Genomic DNA, 21,399 nt, shown 5'->3' with positions numbered 1-21,399 from the left:
TCTCAACTATAACGTTCAGATTCGATAATTAATGAATGCATTTTTCTTCCAGCTTTGGATTCAATGATCATTGCTTTTTTGACTATAGTAAATTAGTAATAACAGATATGTCTTCTGCAAATAGCAAATATTAAATTATAATACATCAGCATTCAAAAACAAAAGAATACCGGAGACAATTAAGACCCCAAAGCGAAACAGTCTTACCGGTTGCTCCATCTTTGATTATATCATTAAAATTGTCAAAAACGAGCCAAGATAATCCCTTATTTTATAGAAACTGCAATGCTTACAGCAAATGATACATCAGGGACAACCTTTTGACTCAGTCATAAACAAGCTTCTCTTATTAAAGACTTATATCCGTTCAAAAATATGATTGCATTTCAGCATGAGGAACCACAAATGCATGACAAATATTGACAACTCAAGCAGTACCAACCATGCAAACAACAAAATTTCAGCATTTTGAGTTGACTGGAATATTTTTCCAACTATTTTTCCTGTAGTGAATGAATTAGCAGCATGAAATGATGAGCCATTTCATCTAGAGTTCTTGAGCTTGTGGCTGATTTGATCCGAAGATGAGTTGGGTGGTAAGTAGGAAATACATGTACTGGCAAACGCCGCAAGATTTCAGGGATTTCAAAAAATTAAAGATTTAGTTTTGGAATGTCTGCAACACTGAAGGCATTCCTTCCACCTCGCGTGCGCTACCACTATGTCTGCTTGGTTTTCACATAACGGTTCGTCATATTGACTTTCTCTTGGCATTGCTATAGATTTGCCAACTCCTTTTCTAGCACTGAACGATAATACTCAACCACTTTTCTGATACTCAAGTGAGATCTCACATGATAATAAACATTAGAAGGATATAATCAATGGTCAATAAACTTTTACTTAAAGGTTTTATCATGAATTTTGTACTAACATGCATTTATCTAATGTTTGCCCATTTGACTATCTATTGGTTCTAATGTTAAATGAACTCAGAGACTCAAAATTCTTAGTTATCCAGAATTATTGCTTCGCCTAAGTACACAATTACACTATATGCAAAATGACAATATAAAAGCCATCGATGTTTCATGCTCATGGTGTTTCTTTTCTAAAATATTTGTAACACATATCCTCTCTAACTTCATGTTGGACTTATCAATCCTTAGCAACGGACATTTTGACTAGCCTCAAATCAAATCATTCCTTGCTTTCAGGTGCATCTTGCATGATGCAGGTCGACACTGATTTATTTATCATGCACATATTCATGTTACGTTTCCCACCTGTTTATGTATTTATATAGAAGCGGCAGAAAAGGATCCAGCAGACTACACAAGTAGCTACATCATGCACAGAGTTAAAACAACCTCTTAAGCATCCATTTACTTTATCAAGAACATTTGCTTGTGAATGCCTTCTAATACAGATACCAAAAGGGGATGCAAATTTCCCTTTCTAAATCCTTCATAATGGATCTATAGGCAGTTTGAAAATTCAACATATCAGCACTGAGCTACAATTTTGCAAAATAAGTTACAACAGGATTTGCTCGCTATCTGAAGCTACAAGGTGGAAAAGCTTTAAAAGAAAGGCAATGACAGCAAAAATCAGTGAACCGGTGTTCATTGGCAGTATTGAAGCTCTTTGGACAGAACATGGAAAACCCGGACCTCTTGCTCCAATATTTATAGAATGTTGATGCTAACTATATATCTCTGTTGTTGTAACAACCTCTAAATCTGCCCCAGTGCATGAATCTGATTCTGAAGAAGCAAATTGGTTAGACAAGCATATGATACTCAAGCATTACCTCTAGGTATATAATTCCATTCTTCTCACACCAGCCAGAGAAAGCATGCAAGATACAAGATAAAAATGATGGTTTATTTTTATGCAATACTTATAACTGTAAACAGGAGCTACAGTTAAGATGAAAAAGAGGCCGGAAATATAAGCAGTTCTTCGTCATAAGTAGAATCAACAGAAAAGCTCATGAACTCTATACATGAAGTTGAATTCCATTAGTCATTTCGGTAACCACAGTTTACATTTCATTCTATCATTGGCCATAATGTTGCATCAAGCTATAAATATAGCCAGCTAGTACGCCTCATCCAACAGAAAACTAAATGGCTGTATTATCGCATAATCAAGTTGATTGAGGGGGGAAGATGACCAAAGATTGGAAATTCAAAAAACAATTAAACAGAAATATTGTCTCGAGTCAATAAGCAATGAAAAATCAATACATATGATACTGGTTAGTTCATCTCCAACTAAATGACTGCAAGATGCTCCGGCTTGCATGGCCTCAAATGTCTGCACATCCAGTGAGCTACACACTAGACAAATGCTTCCCAAAAGATTTGATGATTTGAAAATTAACAATGGACCACCAAAATCAAAGATCCCTGCCTCAAAAAATACCAGAAAAAATTCTAGCTGGAGCATCCCCTCTGTGAGAGAGAGAGAGAGAGAGAGAGAGAGAGAGCGCAAAATAAATAACATCTTACTCAAAAGGTGGTGTTAACATGACCTACAATATCTAAAATACCGAAACACTGAAAATAGAAGTTTTTAGACTTCCAAATTGTACATTAAATCAAAATAGAAATAAGGGCCTGAATTTATTGAATTTGGTTTCCGTTTTAAGATCTATATATCAGGATCATTGGTTTCGATTTGCATTTTATAGCTTATAACATATTTTCATGCACTAGCTTTATTAGCACGATTGATATTGTTTCAACTTCGTGCATAATAAAAATAAATAAATTTTATTTTTAGGTATAGTAGATATTGCATATTGCAACTAAGAACGATTCCTCTATTTAAAAGCCCATAATTGATTTAGTAATGGTGGAACTGAGTCTAGAATCCTATAGAAACTGTAACAGCTCATTTCTCTTTAAATACATAGATACACACATGTATAAGTACGTATCTACATGTATATATGTGTGTGATCATAAAGCAATTCTTAAGGAAGATTGCAAGACAGAGTAATAAGTATAAAGAGAAGGTGTTAGGGCGTGTTTAGTCTTGCTTAAAGAAACTATTTTTTTAACTTCTAAAGCAAAGAAAAGAAAAAACTAAAAAACGTGCTTGGCAACATTATCTTTGAAGTGCTTCTACGAGGAAAATTGTAAAACAGACACTTTTTGGAGAAGCTAGAAAACTTAGATTCTGGCTTGTTTCTTTAAGAAGCATAACTTTCTAAAAAGCAAAAGCAACACCAAACATGCCCATTATGTCTTCCCCTCTCATACAATATGTATTTATGCATGTCTACAGATAAGCCCTGACAACATCAGTAGTGCATCTTTAACATCCTCACAATATTAACCTAAATGTCTCCCTATAATTAATGCTTTCTCTGTTCTGGAAAAGCTTATTACAGTAGAATTTAAAATTCTAAGTGAATCATTCACAATTCCCTTCCCCCCCAAAAAAACTCACACTTAGAAAGTCAAAAAGGTATTTAGGCAGCTTGTGAATGAATACAAAATTAATAAGGATTCGAGCATCATGTATCGTGCCCATGTCAAGTGTGGATTGGCATCAATTATCATATATTCATACAGATGCACTACTATATGCTGGAAAACCCATATTTTCTGTTTTATGTCTCTTCAGATTAGGTTTACCAGAATCTTATTGATTCTAGTCAACATCGCTTCAATGAGTAACTTAAGCACCTTAATAGCACAATTAACTATGTTCCCCTATAGTAGCAATCTTCTTTACATTTCAGCACCTATTCTAATACAGATTGGATGTTGCATTTTCAAGAGTTTTCACTTTAGAACAGTTGTTGTACTGCCCTGGTCCTCGCCTACCATAGGTGCTGATAGAGCAGCAGGCTATTGACAGTTCAATCATGCTTAAATCTCAGAAATTGTTTGCATCAGAATCAGCAAGTTTTTCATGACATCAAGTCACTCTGCTGTATTGCAACAGAGTTCACATTTGTTTTTTGCAGTATATTCCAGCCATGCTAGTAGAGAAACTGCTTATATACAATTAGAGCATACCCATTTCATCCCTCGTTTTGAACTTTTGCATAAGCATTGCAAGAACACAGGGTACTTATAGATGAACTTGCGGGGAACAATCAGAGCGCATTTAGGATATCCACTGGTCCAGTTTCCATAAAGAGAAAACAAACATGAATACCATTTTTAATGAGAAATAAGGTTTTAGACAAGAAATTTATTCTTGAACATTTGCCTTCTAGTGATCTAGGAGTCATTAGCAATATATGCTATAAAAATCAATAACTTGCATGGCTTTATTTGATAAAACAAGGGGCACATTAATGTTTGACTTATCCAATACCATTCATATTAAGGTCTGGGGGTTATTTTAGATACTTTGCACCTCACCCTACCTTACTTTTATCATCCTTGACTTTCTAGATAGTTTAAAGCATGTAACTTAACCAGTCCAATCTTCAGCTGATGTTGATGGGTGAAAATAGTCACAAATATCCAATGAGGCATAGGAACCCTAAGTATTGAATTATAAGATAAAGCATATATTTTCTACTTCCAGGTTTGAAAATTTGCTGAAAAGAGCATATTCACCTTAAGCTTTCCAGTTTTTATTCCTCATCAGAGGAACTCTCCAGAGAAACATTGTCTTGATCAACAGCTCCAGCAAAATCCTAGATAAGTGGCAGGAGAAATCCAAGAAGCATTTGAAAGAATGTTTAAAACATCATATACTTGTATCTCTCAAACAAAATGCAAATAGAAGAAAATTAAATATTCTTATCAATTCTTACTGGCATTTTGTCCCAGTCCTTCAACTTCGAACTAAGCATGTAAGTGTCACATCATGGAGTCCACCCAGGCTCGTTGCTATGTTTGTTATTTGTAGAATTTGAGCCTGCACAAAGCATGTTATTTACAATAGATGCCAAGGTTAACCAGAATGATCCAAAGGAATAGAACCTACTTGCTCAAGATATGACCATATTTAAATTATACACAACCCACATGCAATTATTTTTAATGGAAATGGACTAGTGTAAAATATTATGAAGCTGTAGACAAATAAAAGGTTAGAAATACAACTTCCATTTTATGTAGATTTAGAAGTCTAAAAAGTTAGCCTTAACCATGTGTCTTAGAGTCACTTCACATATAAGAAGCCAACAAAAAACGAAATTAAAATTGAAAATCTTAATATTGCTTTCAGATTCCCCGAAAATAAATAGAAGCCAAAACACTAAAGCAGTTAAAGATGTCAAATGGTCATACCACTCCAAAACATTGTTGTAGCCTGGGTGCCTGGGCAGTTGTCATGCCTCACGTTGCCTAGGCGACCCTCACTTAGATGATCATACATACATATGCATGCCCACATATAATATACAGATAGACACTTGTAATATATACAATATGTGGAAACAAACATTTATGTGTGGATATACATATCTCTGCATGCGTGTCTAGAGATTGATATGAATTTAAACTTTTAAAATATTTCATTGTAATTTCTTGAATGTTGACAGATGAATGCCAACATGGAAGACAAATACATCAAATTGGATCCAAGGAAACATCAAATAGTATTGATAAAAAAAATATTATGAAACAAGTGACCAGAAATGTTCTTTCCTTCAAAGCCCTAAGCCCAAGCTCCAGTTCTCTATCCTCTAGCCAGACACATTTAGGCAAGCCTAGAAATATCTAGCAGTTGATCTAAGACAACAATAATACAAACATATATGCATATATACATACATACATACATCAAATTTTATTTCTTGTCATGTTGACAGATGAATGCTAAGATGGAAGACGGATGCATCAAATTGGATCCAAGGAAACATCAAATAGTAGTGATAAAAATAAATAGTATGAAACAAGCAAGGTATGCTAAGTGCCACCTTGTCACTATTTTGGTACACCCAGTATAGGGGCTGATTCAGCGTACCGAGTATCGGTATGCTCCCCATACTATATACTGGTATAGTACAGCATGCTCATACTGTCCGATTCAGTACGATATGACATATCATGGAAACAAGTGACCGGAATATTCTTTCCTTCAAAGCTATAGGCCTAAGCTCCAATTCTTTCGTCTCTAGCAATACACACAAGACACATTTGGGCAAGCCTAGAAATCTCTACTAGTTGATCTAAGACAACGATAATTAATATATACATACGTACATACATACATTCTGTATAGATTTACAAACTATGTTATATCTTTAAGGTGTCTTTTGATTGTTTATATTCATGTGTGTGCCTTAAGGCATGTTAAAATGTGAAAAAGAGGTGAACTGAAATGACCTTTCCTTCAAAATTCTACATCCAAGCTCCAGTTTCCAGTCTCTAGGAAGAAAAACAATTGGCAAAACCTGGCAATTTCTATCATTTGAGCTAGGACAACAATGATACAGATGTAACACATTGTTGTTTCAATACAGATCTTACAAACTACAGCATATTGTCTTTTAAATGTTTATGTTCATTGTTTATGCCTTAAGGATGATAGATAATATGTCAATTATTGATATGCTATGAAAAATATGATGATATAAATAACAAAATTGGATCAAGAATGTTTTGACTTTGTGCTCAGTCAGTTGCCTGGGCAAGATAACCTGGACTAGGTCCATTGCCTTGGCATCCTGCTCGCCCACAAATCTAGTCAATGTCATAATATACTTGGCCAAGCAAAAAACAATATCATATATCAAGCCAATGCTCAATGTAGCTAAAATACACCACAAATATATACCTCAGCTGAAAATGAGTTTCTAAATAAAGCATTCCTCCAAACTCACCTATATATAACCTTTCACATTTTGGTTTCCACAGCCTATGATAAATCTCTCGTGAACTAAAGCCAACAAGATTTATATGAAGAACAAGTTCCGTTTCATTGCTTTCTCGTTGATCCACAAGTTCCCAAGTAGTTCTTGTGAATCAGCCTCATGGATCAAGATGAAAATTCTGCTCTTAAAAACCAAAGAAAAAACGAGCCATACAACTTCCATATGCCATTTCAAAAGGCACACAAAATGAGAGAATAAATGACAGCCAACAAGACGTATTTAAAGAATTTGTGCAGTTTAAGAGAATATTGTTGCAAGAATTTCAGGAATATCAAATCATAGCTACCTTGGTAAAAGCAGGCTCCTGAGGATAAACTACCCCAGATAAACATAGAACACAGGAAGATTGAAGGATTTACAGCAAAATCAACAGCAAGGTTATACAGATCTGAGTATCAATGCTTTCTCACCACTGCAAGGCACAAAGAGAAGGATTTCTATATAAAAATGTAAAGAATGTAGTCTATGAAGGTTGAAAAGAGAATGGCATGCACAAGAAGCATATAAATGAGGATACCCTTGAAGAGTTGAATGATGAAGGGCTGTTAAGAGCTTGTGTTGTTGGCTTTTGTAGTTCTGACAAGAAAGTTTGTTTCTTTGTTTTGCCAGCACTGTCACCATTGCAAATATACTGGTTAGTCAAGAGCTTGTGTTGTTGGCTTTTGCAGTTCTGACAAGAAAGTTTGTTTTCTTTGTTTTGCCAACACTGTCACCATTGCAAATATACTGGTTAGAATAAATTAAAAGAATATAATTACATGACATACTGGAGACACCGTGATATTAGAAACATCTGGCAATGTTAATAGTGACATAAGAAATACAGTTTAAAAAAAGTCTCTGCAACTTCTATTTGATAAAAATAAGTAACAGCAAAACGTCACTCTGGATACTCTTTAACCTAGTCTTGTCAGCCTTTAAACACCGTAACACATACTGGAAAATTGAACACGACAACCTTCAATCAGAAAAAGTATAATACCATCAAAAGAAGATATTTGTTCCCCCAAATAGCTTGCCAACAACCTTGCCCCTATAGAAAACCTAAGGAACCTGTATTCTCTAATTTTATCCAGCCTTAAAGGCATTTTTGCAGAACAACCTTACTTTAACTTATCCCAGCATTATTGTCAACATGATGCTTACTTCCTAGCTATATTAGATCACACCTCCTTAGTGAATGACTGGTAAGAGGTACCTATGATATGACAAATATTTAACGCTATATGATGCAAACTTAAGAATGAAGATATCTTTAGAACATAATCACAAAACATGACACTCATTTGATAAAGCCGTGAATCAGATGCCTAACCAAAAAGGATGAAAAGAATACAACCATCCCAAGTATTGACTAAGAACTCGAATTAAAATACCTAAAATGATTGGAAAATATTACCTTAAAGATTCTAGAGTTCTACGTCAAGGAGTTAAGCTGCCATCTATCATGTATAGGAAGAATTGAATAAGAGGGGTTTGGATGAATCTGACCATTTTTAGGCATTTGGATGTTGTATCAAAGCCCACTTCCCAAACCCTTGTGCTTCAAGATGACAATACATTCTCACAGAGAGCCTATGCTGACACATCTCGCAAGCCTATACCTTTTTGAGTAATCCTCATTATTTTTTGTACCGTTCAAATGATCCCCTCTCACTAATTTCACTATTGCAGCAACCCCCACAATCATGGTCAATTGAACTGGGCCAAACCACCTGGTTCATCCCATACCAAACCGAACCAGCGTGAAACCTGCATGATTCAGCATTGTTTTTAGGAAAATAGCATAAATCGCTCCGAACCAAATGGTTCCCCCCCCCCCTCTCTTCTTACAATATCCCAAAAGGTTTGAATCATAGTTTGTTAAACATGGGCGAACTGCCCGGTTCACCACATATCGAATTGGTACTGTACTGAATCAGTGGCCGACCGATATGGGTCCCAGTATCGGTTTGGCTAACCTTGCCCACAATTCTAATATTTTAAACTGTTTCAAACAAAAGGAACATCTTCTAAGGAGGTAAAGAAAATAATTTATAAAATTAGTTTTCTGTGTTTTTGTTGTCCAAAATAGGCTACTAGAATGTGTCTAGAGAATCCGTCTAGTCATATATTGTCCTGAAACTAATGAAAGCAAGCATGAGTAAGCAGCTATAATGCCTACATAATCTCACTTTCATTTTATTATATCCAACAGCAGAAAGCATGCTCATCATGACCCAGAGAAGGGTTTGAATTTGTAATTCTACTGTTCTAAGTTCTGCATACCAATTGGCCCTCTCTAATGACATGATGCAAGAAAAGGCATAATAATAGGAGTAAAACCATCCTAGATAAGATAAGTGATAGATTTCTTGAGAGAGATCTTGTAAGGATGAAATTAAATAAGTTCATAATTTTCCCAGCTTGATAGTAGCACTCCTAACTCCAGGCAGATGAAAGGCAATATAGTTACAACTGTCGTACCTTTTGCATCTTTTGACTTTGAAGGATTCAAGCCTTTCTGAGAATTCTGTGCCTTACTTACCTGTGGATAACATCCTAAAGTTATGATTTACAATAGTAAAACATAAGCCCTAGGTTAAAATCATGCCAGATATAATGGAACAAAAACCAACGAAGAGACACCAAGTAACTGAGTGAAGTCTTACCGCATTAAATAACTTGATCACTGAACAACCACCATCAAATATGCAAGACAGAGAGAGTATGTTACCAGTGATTGAAATTAAGAATGAAAGTAGCCACTCAAGCACCACTGCTATGGTCAAAAAAAGGTCAAAAATCAATCCTCTTATAATTTAAGTATACCTCCTTTTGTGGCAATACTGATAAGAGATTTCTCCTTTGAACCTAAGAAATTAGCTGGCTTTACATGCCCTTTTTCTGCTGCCTGTCGTAAATGTAAATAAAAAATAACATGAAAATATGCATTCAGTCATTTAAACTACAAATTCTAGTCACCGAAGTTAAAGAGTACTCACCAAATGCTTCTCTTTCTTGGCTTCACCCTTCACCTTATGCTCAACTTCCTCTTCCGTGAGCTTCTCAGCAATAAGCTTCCTGTGTGTCAACAATATGGGTCCCTGATAAATAAAAATTCAGAATAAGGTATAAAAAGAAGAAAAAAACCCGTTTTTTCCCCGTCAAGAATCATATAAATGCCTCGAAGAACACTTACCAGTGGATCGTTTGGAAGATTCTTCTTCATAATCTTCAAGAAAACCACCCTAAACGCTCTTGCACCTTCGGCAAACTTCGTGATCCCCTGGTGAGCTCCACCCCCCCTCGTCCTCGTCATCGCCTTCAGAACCTCCACTGAGATCGTCTCCAGCATCCAAACCCCTCCTCCTCGCTGGAGTCTCCGCTCGAGGCGGCATCCTCTCAAAGTACTCCAAATTTTAAAGGGATCATTGTACAATCTAACAATGAACTCGAAGAAAGATGGATCTTTCTTTCGTGCAAAAGATGCAATCCTGTTGTTCTATTATCAATCCCTATTTCTCCCATCTAGCTCTGCAAAACCTGCAACAAGCATCCATTCTTCTGGCCAGCGGAGCTAAATCGGGTCCCATGCGGGCATGGAACCGAGTCCAATGCGTTTGAAGACAACCTGGTTAGACCTGACCCAAACTTGTCAACCAAATGACTTAGCTCCCACTCCCAGGCCCCAGCGGATCCAGTCCCGCCCAACACCACCGATCACAAGCCAACGGTTAAGATCTGACGAACTTTCGTATATAAGCAGAGACCACGACGTACTAGGGCTTCTGCCCTCCCCCTTTCCCCTCATCAGTTGGAGCACGCAGGGTCGGCGGAGGCGGCGGAAGGAAGGGGAGAGAGAGAGAGAGAGAGAGAGATGAAGACGATACTGTCGACGGATACGATGGAGATCCCGGAGGGGGTGACGGTCCGGGTGAAGGCGAAGGTGATCGAGGTGGAGGGCCCCCGGGGGAAGCTGGCCCGCAACTTCAAGCACCTCAACCTCGACTTCCAGCTCATCGAGGGGGGGCGCCAGCTAAAGGTCGACGCCTGGTTCGGCTCCCGCAAGACCACGGCCTCGATCCGCACCGCCATCAGCCACGTCCAGAACCTCATCACCGGCGTGACAAAGGGCTTCCGTTACAAAATGCGCTTTGTCTACGCCCACTTCCCCATCAACGCCTCTATCACCAACAACAGCTCCTCCATCGAGATCCGCAACTTCCTCGGCGAGAAAAAGGTCTCATCTCCCTCCATCCTTTCGCTATTCGCTTCTTATTCTTCAGTCCTAAAAAAAATCGCTCATTTTCTCTTTTTTTAAGGTATTTAGAAGTCCTTTTTATTCTTATAGATGTGAAATCCCTATCTTTTTAGTTGTGAAAAGGGTTTTATGCATTATACGTTATTCCTATTTAAGTAATTTGTTCAACTAAAATTGTCACGATAACTGTAAATTTGTTTACAAGTCTTCTTGTCATGAGTTCATATGCAGCAAGGTCAATATTAACCAACTGATATTCCGTTGCTTTTGCCCGATATGTGATTACACTTATTGGGCACAACTTAAGTTAAGGTAGTGAACAAGATGTAAATGAGTCATTATGTCATTAAATTTTTGCAGCCAATAAATTTACTAATCCTAAGTACCTCCATGGTTTAATCTCTCTTCTATTTTTATTTTGTAAGCATGAGACATTTTTTGCCCTTTGTATATTGGACTAGTTACGTATCTCATAACTTTGTCCACCATATGCATGTCCTACAACTCCCAAGATTTTTTATGGCTGGTGATCTATAAGATTCTTGGTGATGATTTGCCTTATTGTCCATACATGTATTGTAGAGTTACAATCTGTGAACGACCTGTAGATAATTTAACACTTGTTGGCATGGTCGGGGTCTCAGATTGCAAGCTATATACAACTGCAGCTTTCTGTGATCAATTTTTTTTTCTGTATTTTAATATCTTAAGTAGTTTTTTCCTTTTATTCTTAGATACACTCATTAAATACGTCCTAAATACTGATGATTCCGACTTCTCTATTCAAAGAGTTTGCATATACTACCAAGCTCAATGGCAAACTTTTATTCTTTGTGATGTATTAATTTTTGGATATGTAAAGTAATTCAAACTTTACCAAGCATTTGATGTTTAATTGATCATTCGTGTGAGTTCAAAACAAACTATCGTTTGAAAATTTTCCACTTGCACAATTTTTTGTTTCTAAAATAATTTTTATTGAATTAGTTGTTAAATATATTATTGTTGGCTAGAGTTGGCTGCATTGGCTAACCAGATGATAGTTGCTTAGTCTCCAACAGTTCAACCTAAGAACTCCAGTGGCCTTACTGAATGTTATCTCGATGTTATTTTGCTACCTGTGGGTTCTGCTATGTTGCCTGAAGCAAGGTTTTAGTTGTGGTTGACCTTAATACTTTGTAGTTTTTCAGTTATCAACTATATAAACAGGTTCAACAAGTTGGATTAAATCTGAACTACTACATTTTCCTGGTTGATTTTGATATTTGATGACACTCATTCTGACAATCATTACTGATTTGTATTTTTATGTGGTGTCTGTTGAGATTTCATAATTTGTTAGGGGATGTATCATGTTTATTTTCTTTTTGTCAGTTTTTCTTGTGACTAATAAGCTCATTACTTGGCAAGCTCCTCTTCTCCTCCCTGCACCACAACACACACACACACACACACACACACACACACACACACACACACACACACAGAGAGAGAGAGAGAGAGAGAGAGAGAGAGAGAGAGAGACCATCAGAAACAAAAAAAACCCAGCTCTCTTAAAGCCATTTATCTTTGATAAGTAATTTCTTGATTGATTTAGTGACATGACATTGTATGTCGGCATCTTGTACCACATGGGAGCCTTGGTTTGGGTGTCACTTCGATAAACTTGCCAATAAATTATATGAACTAATTCCATTCATAAAACCATGCATCTGCCGGAACTAAGTTTTGGGGTGCTTCCTGATTTTAGTGCTTTAAATTTTACATTCTTACTGTACATTGGATATTGATTGATATGTTTCATTTAGTAATTCTTGTAGCATTTTTCTTTGTTTTAAGTATTTTTATCTTTTATCTGTATAGGTGCGGAAGGTGGATATGCTTGAGGGGGTGTCAATAGTGCGGTCTGAGAAGGTCAAGGATGAGCTCGTCCTTGATGGGAATGATGTTGAACTTGTTTCTCGCTCTGCTGCCCTGATCAACCAGGTCAGGCATTTGAATATACCAAATTAGGAATTTGCCGCATGCTTTTGATATTGTCATGTATTTGTTTCTTCAGACTAAGATTTTCTGTTTTTGCGCTAACAGAAATGCCATGTGAAGAACAAAGACATCAGGAAGTTCTTGGATGGTATCTATGTTAGTGAGAAGGGAACAGTTGAGGAATAGCAAATGATTACGAAGATGGTTAGAGTCTCCCTGAAGATTTCTTGTGGAGGAGTCTCTGGCTAGACGATTTTCTCTTATCTTCAACTTAATGTCTGCAGAGGGTAGGAAATGGAGGCGGAGGTTTAAGATATCTATTTTATCTTGTGATTGATATCAATTACTGTTTCTATCTTATGATGTTGGAAGTTAGCAACTCTGGTTAGTCTTCAAGTTCAAGATAATTAGCTGTGGAGACCTTTTTTTCTCTTTTCTTTTCTTTTTACTTGATCATGATGAAAGTAGATAATCTTGGCATGTGTTTGAACTATGAAAGCTAGTTTATTTTGCTTGTTTTCAACTGTGTGTCCTTGATGCCCTTGTGCTGTTCCAATTTTCGGATGTGGTCTTAGATAAATTGTGGGGGTGCTTTTTAGGTTCGCATCACTATTATAGTGGGTCCTATTATTGGATGGTGCATTTCCAAAATTCTTGATCTGGTTTATTGAAGTGCGGTTGGATTATTCTAGCTATCTCTGAAAGTTCTTAATTTTGGTTCTAAGATGGGTTTTCTTGCCAATCTCCTTGTTTTATTATTCGGCCATATGATTTCCTCTCAGGTGACCGTTAGAATCGGCTCTGGTACATCCATGATATGTAAACCCATGTATCCTGTAAGCAGCCTATTTCATGGCGTACACTGCTGATGGATTTGCCAGCTTGTATCACCAAATCCATGCATGCTGGCTATTGCTATCTCCTAAAACTTTGCTAATTTTTTACTACTCTTGTTATGAGTATTTAGTCCTTTATTGTTTTTTTCGTAGATGGTCGGTAAAGATTTGCAAGATGGATATCAAGGTGGATCAACGTTATTTGCAAATGTGATGTGGTTTATTAGCTATCTCGACTCTGATTTCTCGATGTTAGTACATTATTAGTTTGGGCCCTGTAATGTTTTCCTTAACATCTAAACCTTTATCTTCTTTCTAGGAGTTGCAATTACCTTCACAAAATTTCTAGACACCTAAATTAGCTTTCAAAAATTTGTCTTTCTTGTGAATTTTTCCTTGCAGCCGGGTACACTAGCATGACCAACGCCCACAGGGATTTCTCGAGTAATCGGTATGTGCCGTTTGGGTTATACCGCAACTATTAAAGAACATTTTTCATTCCCCTTAGGACCTCAGTGTATGCCGCAAACACTGATGATGTCCAAAATGATGTAAAAGGTTCAGTTTCATCTATACTGGACTATTTTTAGCTAAATGTCTGACAAAAGATTTGGAATTGGAAGTTCAGACTTAAGATTTGAATTACCATTCTTGTTTGTGTTGAAGTGTTGTAACTATTCTTTAGATTGAAGATAATTAGATAGGGATTTTTTTTTTTTGTAAAAATTTATGGATAATAGTTTCTACAACATCTTATGTGATCAAACAATTGGTTGGTGCCTCTCCTTGTACTGTTTCCAAACTCTGATGTTTGATAACTGCATAGAAAAGAAAAAAAACGGGTGCCGACTTCGGTCAAGGGAGGGTAGCTTTAATTAGAGATTTTTTGATCTTTAGAATCGGTGACCTTTAACTCCAAATCACAGTGGAGCAACTTACCGTGGTGCCAAGGCTCGACATCTTTTGTGATAGATAATTGCATGTCTCCACATTTTTCCCAAACCAAATAATCGGTCCGATCCTTTTAAATAGACATTACATTCAATTGCACATAGCAAACTATGCGTGCAATGGCATTCTGGTGAAAAAGCCAGGGGGTAGGAGGGTGCACGTGAGGTCAGTTGTGGACGGAGCTCTTCGATATGTTGCAAAAATCACCATGGCTACCACTGTGATTTCATCTGGGATGGCTAGAGACATCTGGAATACCCGCTTTGCTGCAGCAGCGTCCAGGTTTGTCCTTTTCACTTGGGTGCCCCTACCCCCAGCTATCTCAAGGTAGATTTCGACAGTAGTGCGTCTGCCGATGTTGTCAGCGGTGGAGTCAGCTTTGTGATTAATGATTATGACTCCAGATTGATTGCAGCGGAGGGACGACTCTCTCCTGGCATGACTATCATTGGGTCTGAGCTTCGGGCAGCTTGGGAGGGCATCACTTTCGCGAGGCATGTGCTTGGTGCAAGCAGCATATATCTTGAGGGAGACTCGACCACAGTGATTAACTGGATACGGGGAGAGGACCGGTATGGGAGTGGGCACCTGTTGCTGTATGACATCTGCCGACTGGTGAGAGACTTGGACTCTTTCCAAGTAGTTCATGTATTCCAAGTGGCGAATAGGGTGGCAGACCGAGTCGCCTCGTTTGTTGTTCGACATTCTAGAGTAGTTCTGTGGATTAGTGATGTAACTACTCCTTCATGTTTACGACATTTTCTCTTTTTTGATTCTAGTGGTTGTACTCATACGCAAGCTGTCGTTGTACTACTCCTTCATGTTTACGACATTTTCTCTTTTTTGAGCTGCCGTTGTAAAAATAAAAAAAAAAAAAGAAAAAAAAAAAAAGAAAGAAGAAGAAGAAGAAGAAGAAGAAGTAGAAAGAACAAAAGCCCGGGCCTGCACTCATGACCACTTAAGACCAAAAGACAATAATGCAATTTTTAGATGTTCTTTGGCTAGTTTTGGTGAAATTTTGCAACGCATCAGAATTATAGCGACATTTTCTGAAGTTTGTGATTGGTGGGACAAGTGGTATCACCTGGTGACGCAGAAACTAAACATAGACCAACCAATTTTTCCTTCTTCGGTGATAGAAGTTGGGAATAAACCTGACAATCTTTCATTGTGCAGATGTAATTGGTGGCAGATCTTAAATCCCTACTTTGAGGGATTTTTCCTCACTTTGAAGTTTGAACTTTTGGAGACAGGAAGGAGTTAGTGAACTAAATTGTTCTTTAGTTTCCAGTTTAATCTGCCTACTGATGCCATAAGTCGAACATTATAGCCAAAGGCTACTCCACGCAAAAATTACTCATACTATGACGGCATTTTTATTTGAATAGGCATACAAAGGTGATGGTATTTTTGCTTGTAGGCTGTAGTGCAGGTCCTTCCAACCTTTGAGTTGCAGGTCCTCTATTTGCTCAGGAAAACAAAGATCAAAGAACCAAAATCAAGTTGGCAGTTAGGGGTAAAAGTACATCAGATAATATCCATTTGAATCTAGTTTTACATGTAAAACTATCCAGATATGAATAGAAATTTAAGCATCCGACTAATATTCGTATTTGCATCTATATCCGTAAAAAAAAATAGATATGGATATAGATATGGATAGACAACTATTTGATTCGTATCTGAATATCCGATTTTATTTGTAACCCTATTTAATTTTATCTAGTACTTATGAACTTTTAAGAAAAATAAATGACTATATTAACATGCTATTAATTTAATTTATCATCCACTTGGTAATGTCTTTGATTCCGTAATCTTAAACTTTAATTATCCGATTTATATTCGTATTTATATTTATACTTTCGGTATCTGATTTGTATCCGTATCTGATTAAAATAAATATGCATATAAATTTTTGCATTGGACTAGCATCCATATCCATATCTGTAATCGTCAATCAAAATAAATATGGATATGAACATACTAGCATCCGATCCATATTCAATCCAATTTCAGTCTAATTGGCAGGTTAGAATACTCCAAGATATATCATTCAGGTGACTTCAATGCTAAGTTCCATTTCGTGGCTGCTATATATATATATATATATATATATATATATATATATATATATATATATATATATATATATATATATATATATATATGCCTAGATGGCTTTAGCTCCCAAGAAAGAACCAGCCTAGAAGGATTACAGGGAATCGAATTAAGATTGGTGGAGAGAATTAGTCTGTAACTGTAAGTGCGTCTTTATCAATGGAGAATCGAGTTGGCCATTTAGGTTTCCTTCATTTAAGGTCTGTATCAGAAGTCCTATCAGTACACTGTTATGACATCCGATACCAGACCCACCTTACATTCTGGCCTCATAATCTAAAGAAACTGATACCATTCCAACATTCTACTAGCACTATTCCGACAGCAGGAGCCAAAAAAAAAAATGGCCTTATTGCTTCAGTGAATCTGAACTCCACCAAGTGAATATCATACTCCACCAAGTGAATCAGAGCACTACTGAACCTGTGGTTGGTGCTAATCTTTCCATAGCTATAAATACATCAGCACTAAAAAAATGGCGAGAAGTCGGAAACCATTGCATATCTTAAAAATGAGACCTGTGAAGATCTGTGCTCCCTATGTTGCCATGGTTGTAATCCAATTGGCTTATGGTGGATCAAATATCTTAAGCAAGCTTGCATTGGAGCAGGGACTAAGTTACTTCGTCTTCATCGTGTACAGGCATCTCATGGCTATTGCCATACTGGGCCCTCTTGCACATGTGCTAGAAAGGTACATAGATCAGCCAGCATTAGTGAAAGCTATCTCTCACTAATTCTAATGAAATGGATGCATGATTTTTACAGAATCAGCGACCTTCAATCTCATTCCCTATCCTCACCAGAATCTTCATTCTTGCATTATTTGGGACTACGATACACCAGAGTGTATACTATGCAGGCCTTAGTTATACTTCTCCAACTGTGGCCAGCGCCTTGAGCAATGTCATTCCAGCTCTCACCTTTATCTTGGCAATTCTGTTGAGGTTAGTACGGAAAATAATTTGAAGTTTGTTTAAGAACTGTTGCATTCCTGATAATACTTACAGAATTTGTGAACCTATCTGAAATTGTAACATGGATGATGCCAACTTTGCAGTGTGGAGACTTGTTTCATTTATTGGACTAAGTGTTATATATGACTGTGATGGATTTAGGCCAAAAGCAAGAAATACTGATTGAAATTGGCCAAATTTCACATTCATTTTCTTCTTCTTCTTCTCCTTCTTCTCCTTCTTCTTCTTCTTCTTCTGATGATGATGAAAGGCCAAAATAGACAATCAGACAGATAAGTATGCAAGTTTGGCAAGCTCCAAATTTTAAAATCTTGGTCTGCCATTTTGCTGCTTTAGATGAATGTGGCATGTAAATTTAGTTAAGCTGATCACTAGAATGACCTGATGCTTCTTTTTTCAGGATGGAGAAGGCCGGGATTAGGAGTGCAAAAGGGAGGGCCAAGTTCTGGGGTGCCATGATTTGCATCAGTGGGGCTCTCATGTTTACCTTTTGGAAAGGTCAAGCATTCAAGGGCTTTGTTAAGAAGCCTTTGATTATGGTACATGGCAAAGGTCCTGGCGATGAGACAGTGCATGGGAAACAGGATTGGATCAAAGGCTCTGTGCTCATTCTAACCAGCTATGTTGCTTTTAGTGCATGGCTTGTTCTTCAGGTCCTCCAAGCCTCTTATTATCTATTGCACTCGGCGATTGAAGTGAGTTAGTATACTATAACTTGATGAACATGGTGGCATGGGAAAGCTTTGATGAAAACTACAAGATAGAGTCAAACAATGCAAATAAAAATCAAGAAAGCGTAAAAAAAGGTCTTTTTTCCCCATCAGCACACAATAATTAGGTCATGCTTATTTGTTGATTGTCCACGATATGCAGCATGTTGGAAAACGAGTGCATATTATGGCTTTCATGGGTTTTTCCTAAGTTCTTTGGAACATAAATAAATTCTATGAGAAAATAGGAACTGCCAGTGAAAATCCTACTATGTCACTTACTGGTGGACGTTCAAGCTTTAAAGGTTTAAGATCTCACATGACAGATACCAAATAAAGATTAAGAAGTACTATAATTTGGTCATCAATTGGTATGATCAATAAAAACTCTACACAAATATAAGCATATGACATTACTTAAATGGAAACCATATTTGTGCAGATTGAAGGGCATTTTTGTAACACAAAATTCAAATTCTTAGATCCAATGAAACTTTATTAATAAACTTTTGTTTACCCAAAAATTAGATCATTATAATTACCTTCTTGTAAACCCATTAAAAATTTTACTTCTGCAGCCAACCACTTGTTAATAAGAAAGCAAGAAGGCATGATAGGAAACTTAATCGTATATTTACTCAAGAAAATCATGATCAATGGACATTATGTTTTCTAGAAAAATAAGTTAACTCTGCTACTGAGTTCTGAAGTCAGTGAGAAATGCAGGCAATGGTTTGCGAGGTCTACCCAGCCCGATTGTCGATGAACACCTTGATTTGTTTCTTTGCATCATTGCAATCTTTTGCACTTGCCTTGATCTTCGAGAGGAACGCATCATCGTGGCAACTGCACTGGAACATGCAGCTTCTTACGATCATCTACTGCGTACGTCTTTCCCCCATCCATTTCTGTGGGACATATTTTAATGAACTTGCTTCCAAAGCAAATAGGAAGGTTCCTAATTTTCATAGTTCTTCAACTTAAGAAATGCAGTTTCAATGTTCATCATTTTAGGGGACTGTGATATCTTGCCTTGCATATTACCTACAAACTTTTAGTATTAGTGAGAAGGGGCCTGTCTTCGCTGCCATGTTCACCCCACTGCTACTTGTGTTCGTTGGCATCTTCTCAGCCTTCTTTTTCGCTGAACAACTTCATATAGGCAGGTGAGCAGCAGAAAAATGTAACTATTCATGTTAAGCTTTGCCTCTTACTTTTGTAAGTCCACTTAAACATCAATTAAAATGATATGTCCTGATATATCTTGTGGATCCTGATTCAAGCATGCAGGACAGAGTTATTCTTTTTTTCTTTCTTCTTTTTTTTTTCTGTAGCTTCTAATATGTTGCACTTGTAATTAAACCAGTTATCGCTATATATGTTCTTGCATTTACAGTACCAGTTGGAACTTGATTCCATAAGTCATGAATCCTGTTTACTCTTGTGTGATGCTAAAAGGGTTTGTTTATCTAACAATCCACGCTAGAGGATAACGGTAAGTAGATTGTTTGACCTCCTTCGATAGATCTGAAGACCAAGATTACTGAAATATGAAACACCTTCTAACCTAAGGGCCATTACTACATTGAGATAATAACTTAAAGCCATGGTAGTATGCAAGTTATGTTTGGGACCTGGAAAAATATTAGTGCTGCAAAACGTTGCTATATCTGCTTCATTATTAGGTTCCATAATTTGCACAGCTTAGTAATACCACAGCTTAGTAATAGATGGTATCTTAAAATTCATATAGATGCTATGGTTCCTTTCAAATTTTCGTAATACACTAAAACATGAACATGTCCCAATATACCATATTCCAGTGCATGTGGGAAAAAAGTTTGCATCTGACATGCTTTGCATTTCATTCTGGGAATCTGAGAAATAAAGTCTACAGCAATGCATAACTCTGTCCAATGAAAAAATAGCAACATGCTCAGCTTTATCCGAGAAAAGTAAACAAAGGTCGTTGAACTAAATGCTGTGTCACTATAGTGTCCTGCTAGTCTGATCTAGCAATAATAAATAACTTCTCTTTATTATCTATAGTCGATACATAGAGCTTGAGGTAATCAGAAAACATTTCATTTAGATGCACACTCAGTTTGGTATCATGGTAGATAAAATGTGCATAATATAATCAGTATCACCTTTTCTTATGTTTTTAACCTATTGATTTATAATTGATTTAAGCATCCTTTTTTCTTTTTTTTGTTTTCCATGCAGCTTGGTCGGTGCCTTCATCATAATTGTAGGCCTCTATTGTGTATTATGGGGGGGAAGTAGAAATTCCAATGAAAATGGTGATAAAGAGCATGAAACTGAAAAGACTTTGCCAAAGTCAATTTTAGGTGTGCCAAGCAATGAGAACAATGATTGTCGCCCTACTTAGAAATGAGAACAATGACAAACAATGTAATGATTTCAATAGCTGGCAAAAGGTGGTCACAGTTTCATGAATTTTTAGCTGTTATTATTAGGGATTGTCTTCTTAGCAATAAGCTATTGCATAGCCTCAAGATTTGGCATTCAGCTGTAAGCAGCAACTGACAGAGGGCCTTCCGGTAAAGAGATAACTTCTTTCTGGTGTGTGGTAAGAAAATGGAGAACAGCGAAAATGCAAATTCTTTAGTTGTGCAAGGGGTGTGATTCTTGAGAAAAGCAGCTTAAGATATTCATAATAAATAACAAATTGCGCAAGTAGTACCAAAAGAACATATGGC

The 21,399-nt window shown here is 36.9% G+C and overlaps 3 protein-coding genes across 6 annotated transcripts; 2 read left to right on the top strand and 1 right to left on the bottom strand.

Moving 5' to 3' along the window:
• Positions 1-1,360: 1,360 nt before the first annotated feature.
• On the bottom strand, positions 1,361-10,481 carry LOC120109889. 4 transcript variants are annotated; one of them, XM_039123498.1, is made up of 10 exons: positions 10,038-10,471; positions 9,841-9,942; positions 9,668-9,749; positions 9,508-9,527; positions 9,323-9,383; positions 7,374-7,467; positions 6,806-7,268; positions 4,790-4,893; positions 4,590-4,669; positions 1,361-1,766 (listed from the first exon to the last, which is right to left on the bottom strand). In XM_039123498.1, the coding sequence occupies exons 1-7, from the start codon at positions 10,191-10,193 to the stop codon at positions 7,235-7,237; spliced, it is 549 nt and encodes a 182-aa protein (XP_038979426.1). In that variant the 5' UTR covers positions 10,194-10,471; the 3' UTR covers positions 1,361-1,766; positions 4,590-4,669; positions 4,790-4,893; positions 6,806-7,234. The 4 variants fall into 4 exon arrangements, with proteins under 4 accessions (XP_038979426.1, XP_038979425.1, XP_038979424.1 ...); XM_039123497.1 differs by having other exon boundaries at positions 7,143-7,268; positions 10,038-10,470; XM_039123496.1 differs by having other exon boundaries at positions 4,790-7,268.
• A 137-nt stretch (positions 10,482-10,618) lies between these two features.
• On the top strand, positions 10,619-13,605 carry LOC103703525 (60S ribosomal protein L9-like). Its single transcript, XM_008786399.4, has 3 exons — positions 10,619-11,078; positions 12,963-13,085; positions 13,188-13,605. The coding sequence occupies exons 1-3, from the start codon at positions 10,716-10,718 to the stop codon at positions 13,266-13,268; spliced, it is 567 nt and encodes a 188-aa protein (XP_008784621.1). The 5' UTR covers positions 10,619-10,715; the 3' UTR covers positions 13,269-13,605.
• Positions 13,606-17,724: 4,119 nt separating this feature from the next.
• Positions 17,725-21,273, top strand: LOC103703597 (WAT1-related protein At5g64700-like). Its single transcript, XM_026803160.2, has 5 exons — positions 17,725-17,936; positions 18,367-18,619; positions 19,403-19,561; positions 19,691-19,842; positions 20,903-21,273. Exons 2-5 carry the CDS (start codon positions 18,368-18,370, stop codon positions 21,066-21,068), a joined length of 729 nt encoding a protein of 242 aa, XP_026658961.2. The 5' UTR covers positions 17,725-17,936; position 18,367; the 3' UTR covers positions 21,069-21,273.
• The last annotated feature ends 126 nt before the right edge of the window (positions 21,274-21,399 follow it).

The sequence above is a fragment of the Phoenix dactylifera genome, chromosome 2, assembly GCF_009389715.1.
Source record: "Phoenix dactylifera cultivar Barhee BC4 chromosome 2, palm_55x_up_171113_PBpolish2nd_filt_p, whole genome shotgun sequence".
NCBI classification, from domain to species: domain Eukaryota; kingdom Viridiplantae; phylum Streptophyta; class Magnoliopsida; order Arecales; family Arecaceae; genus Phoenix; species Phoenix dactylifera.
Note: the sequence above shows the minus strand (reverse complement) of the source record. Positions and strands in the feature narration are given on the sequence as shown.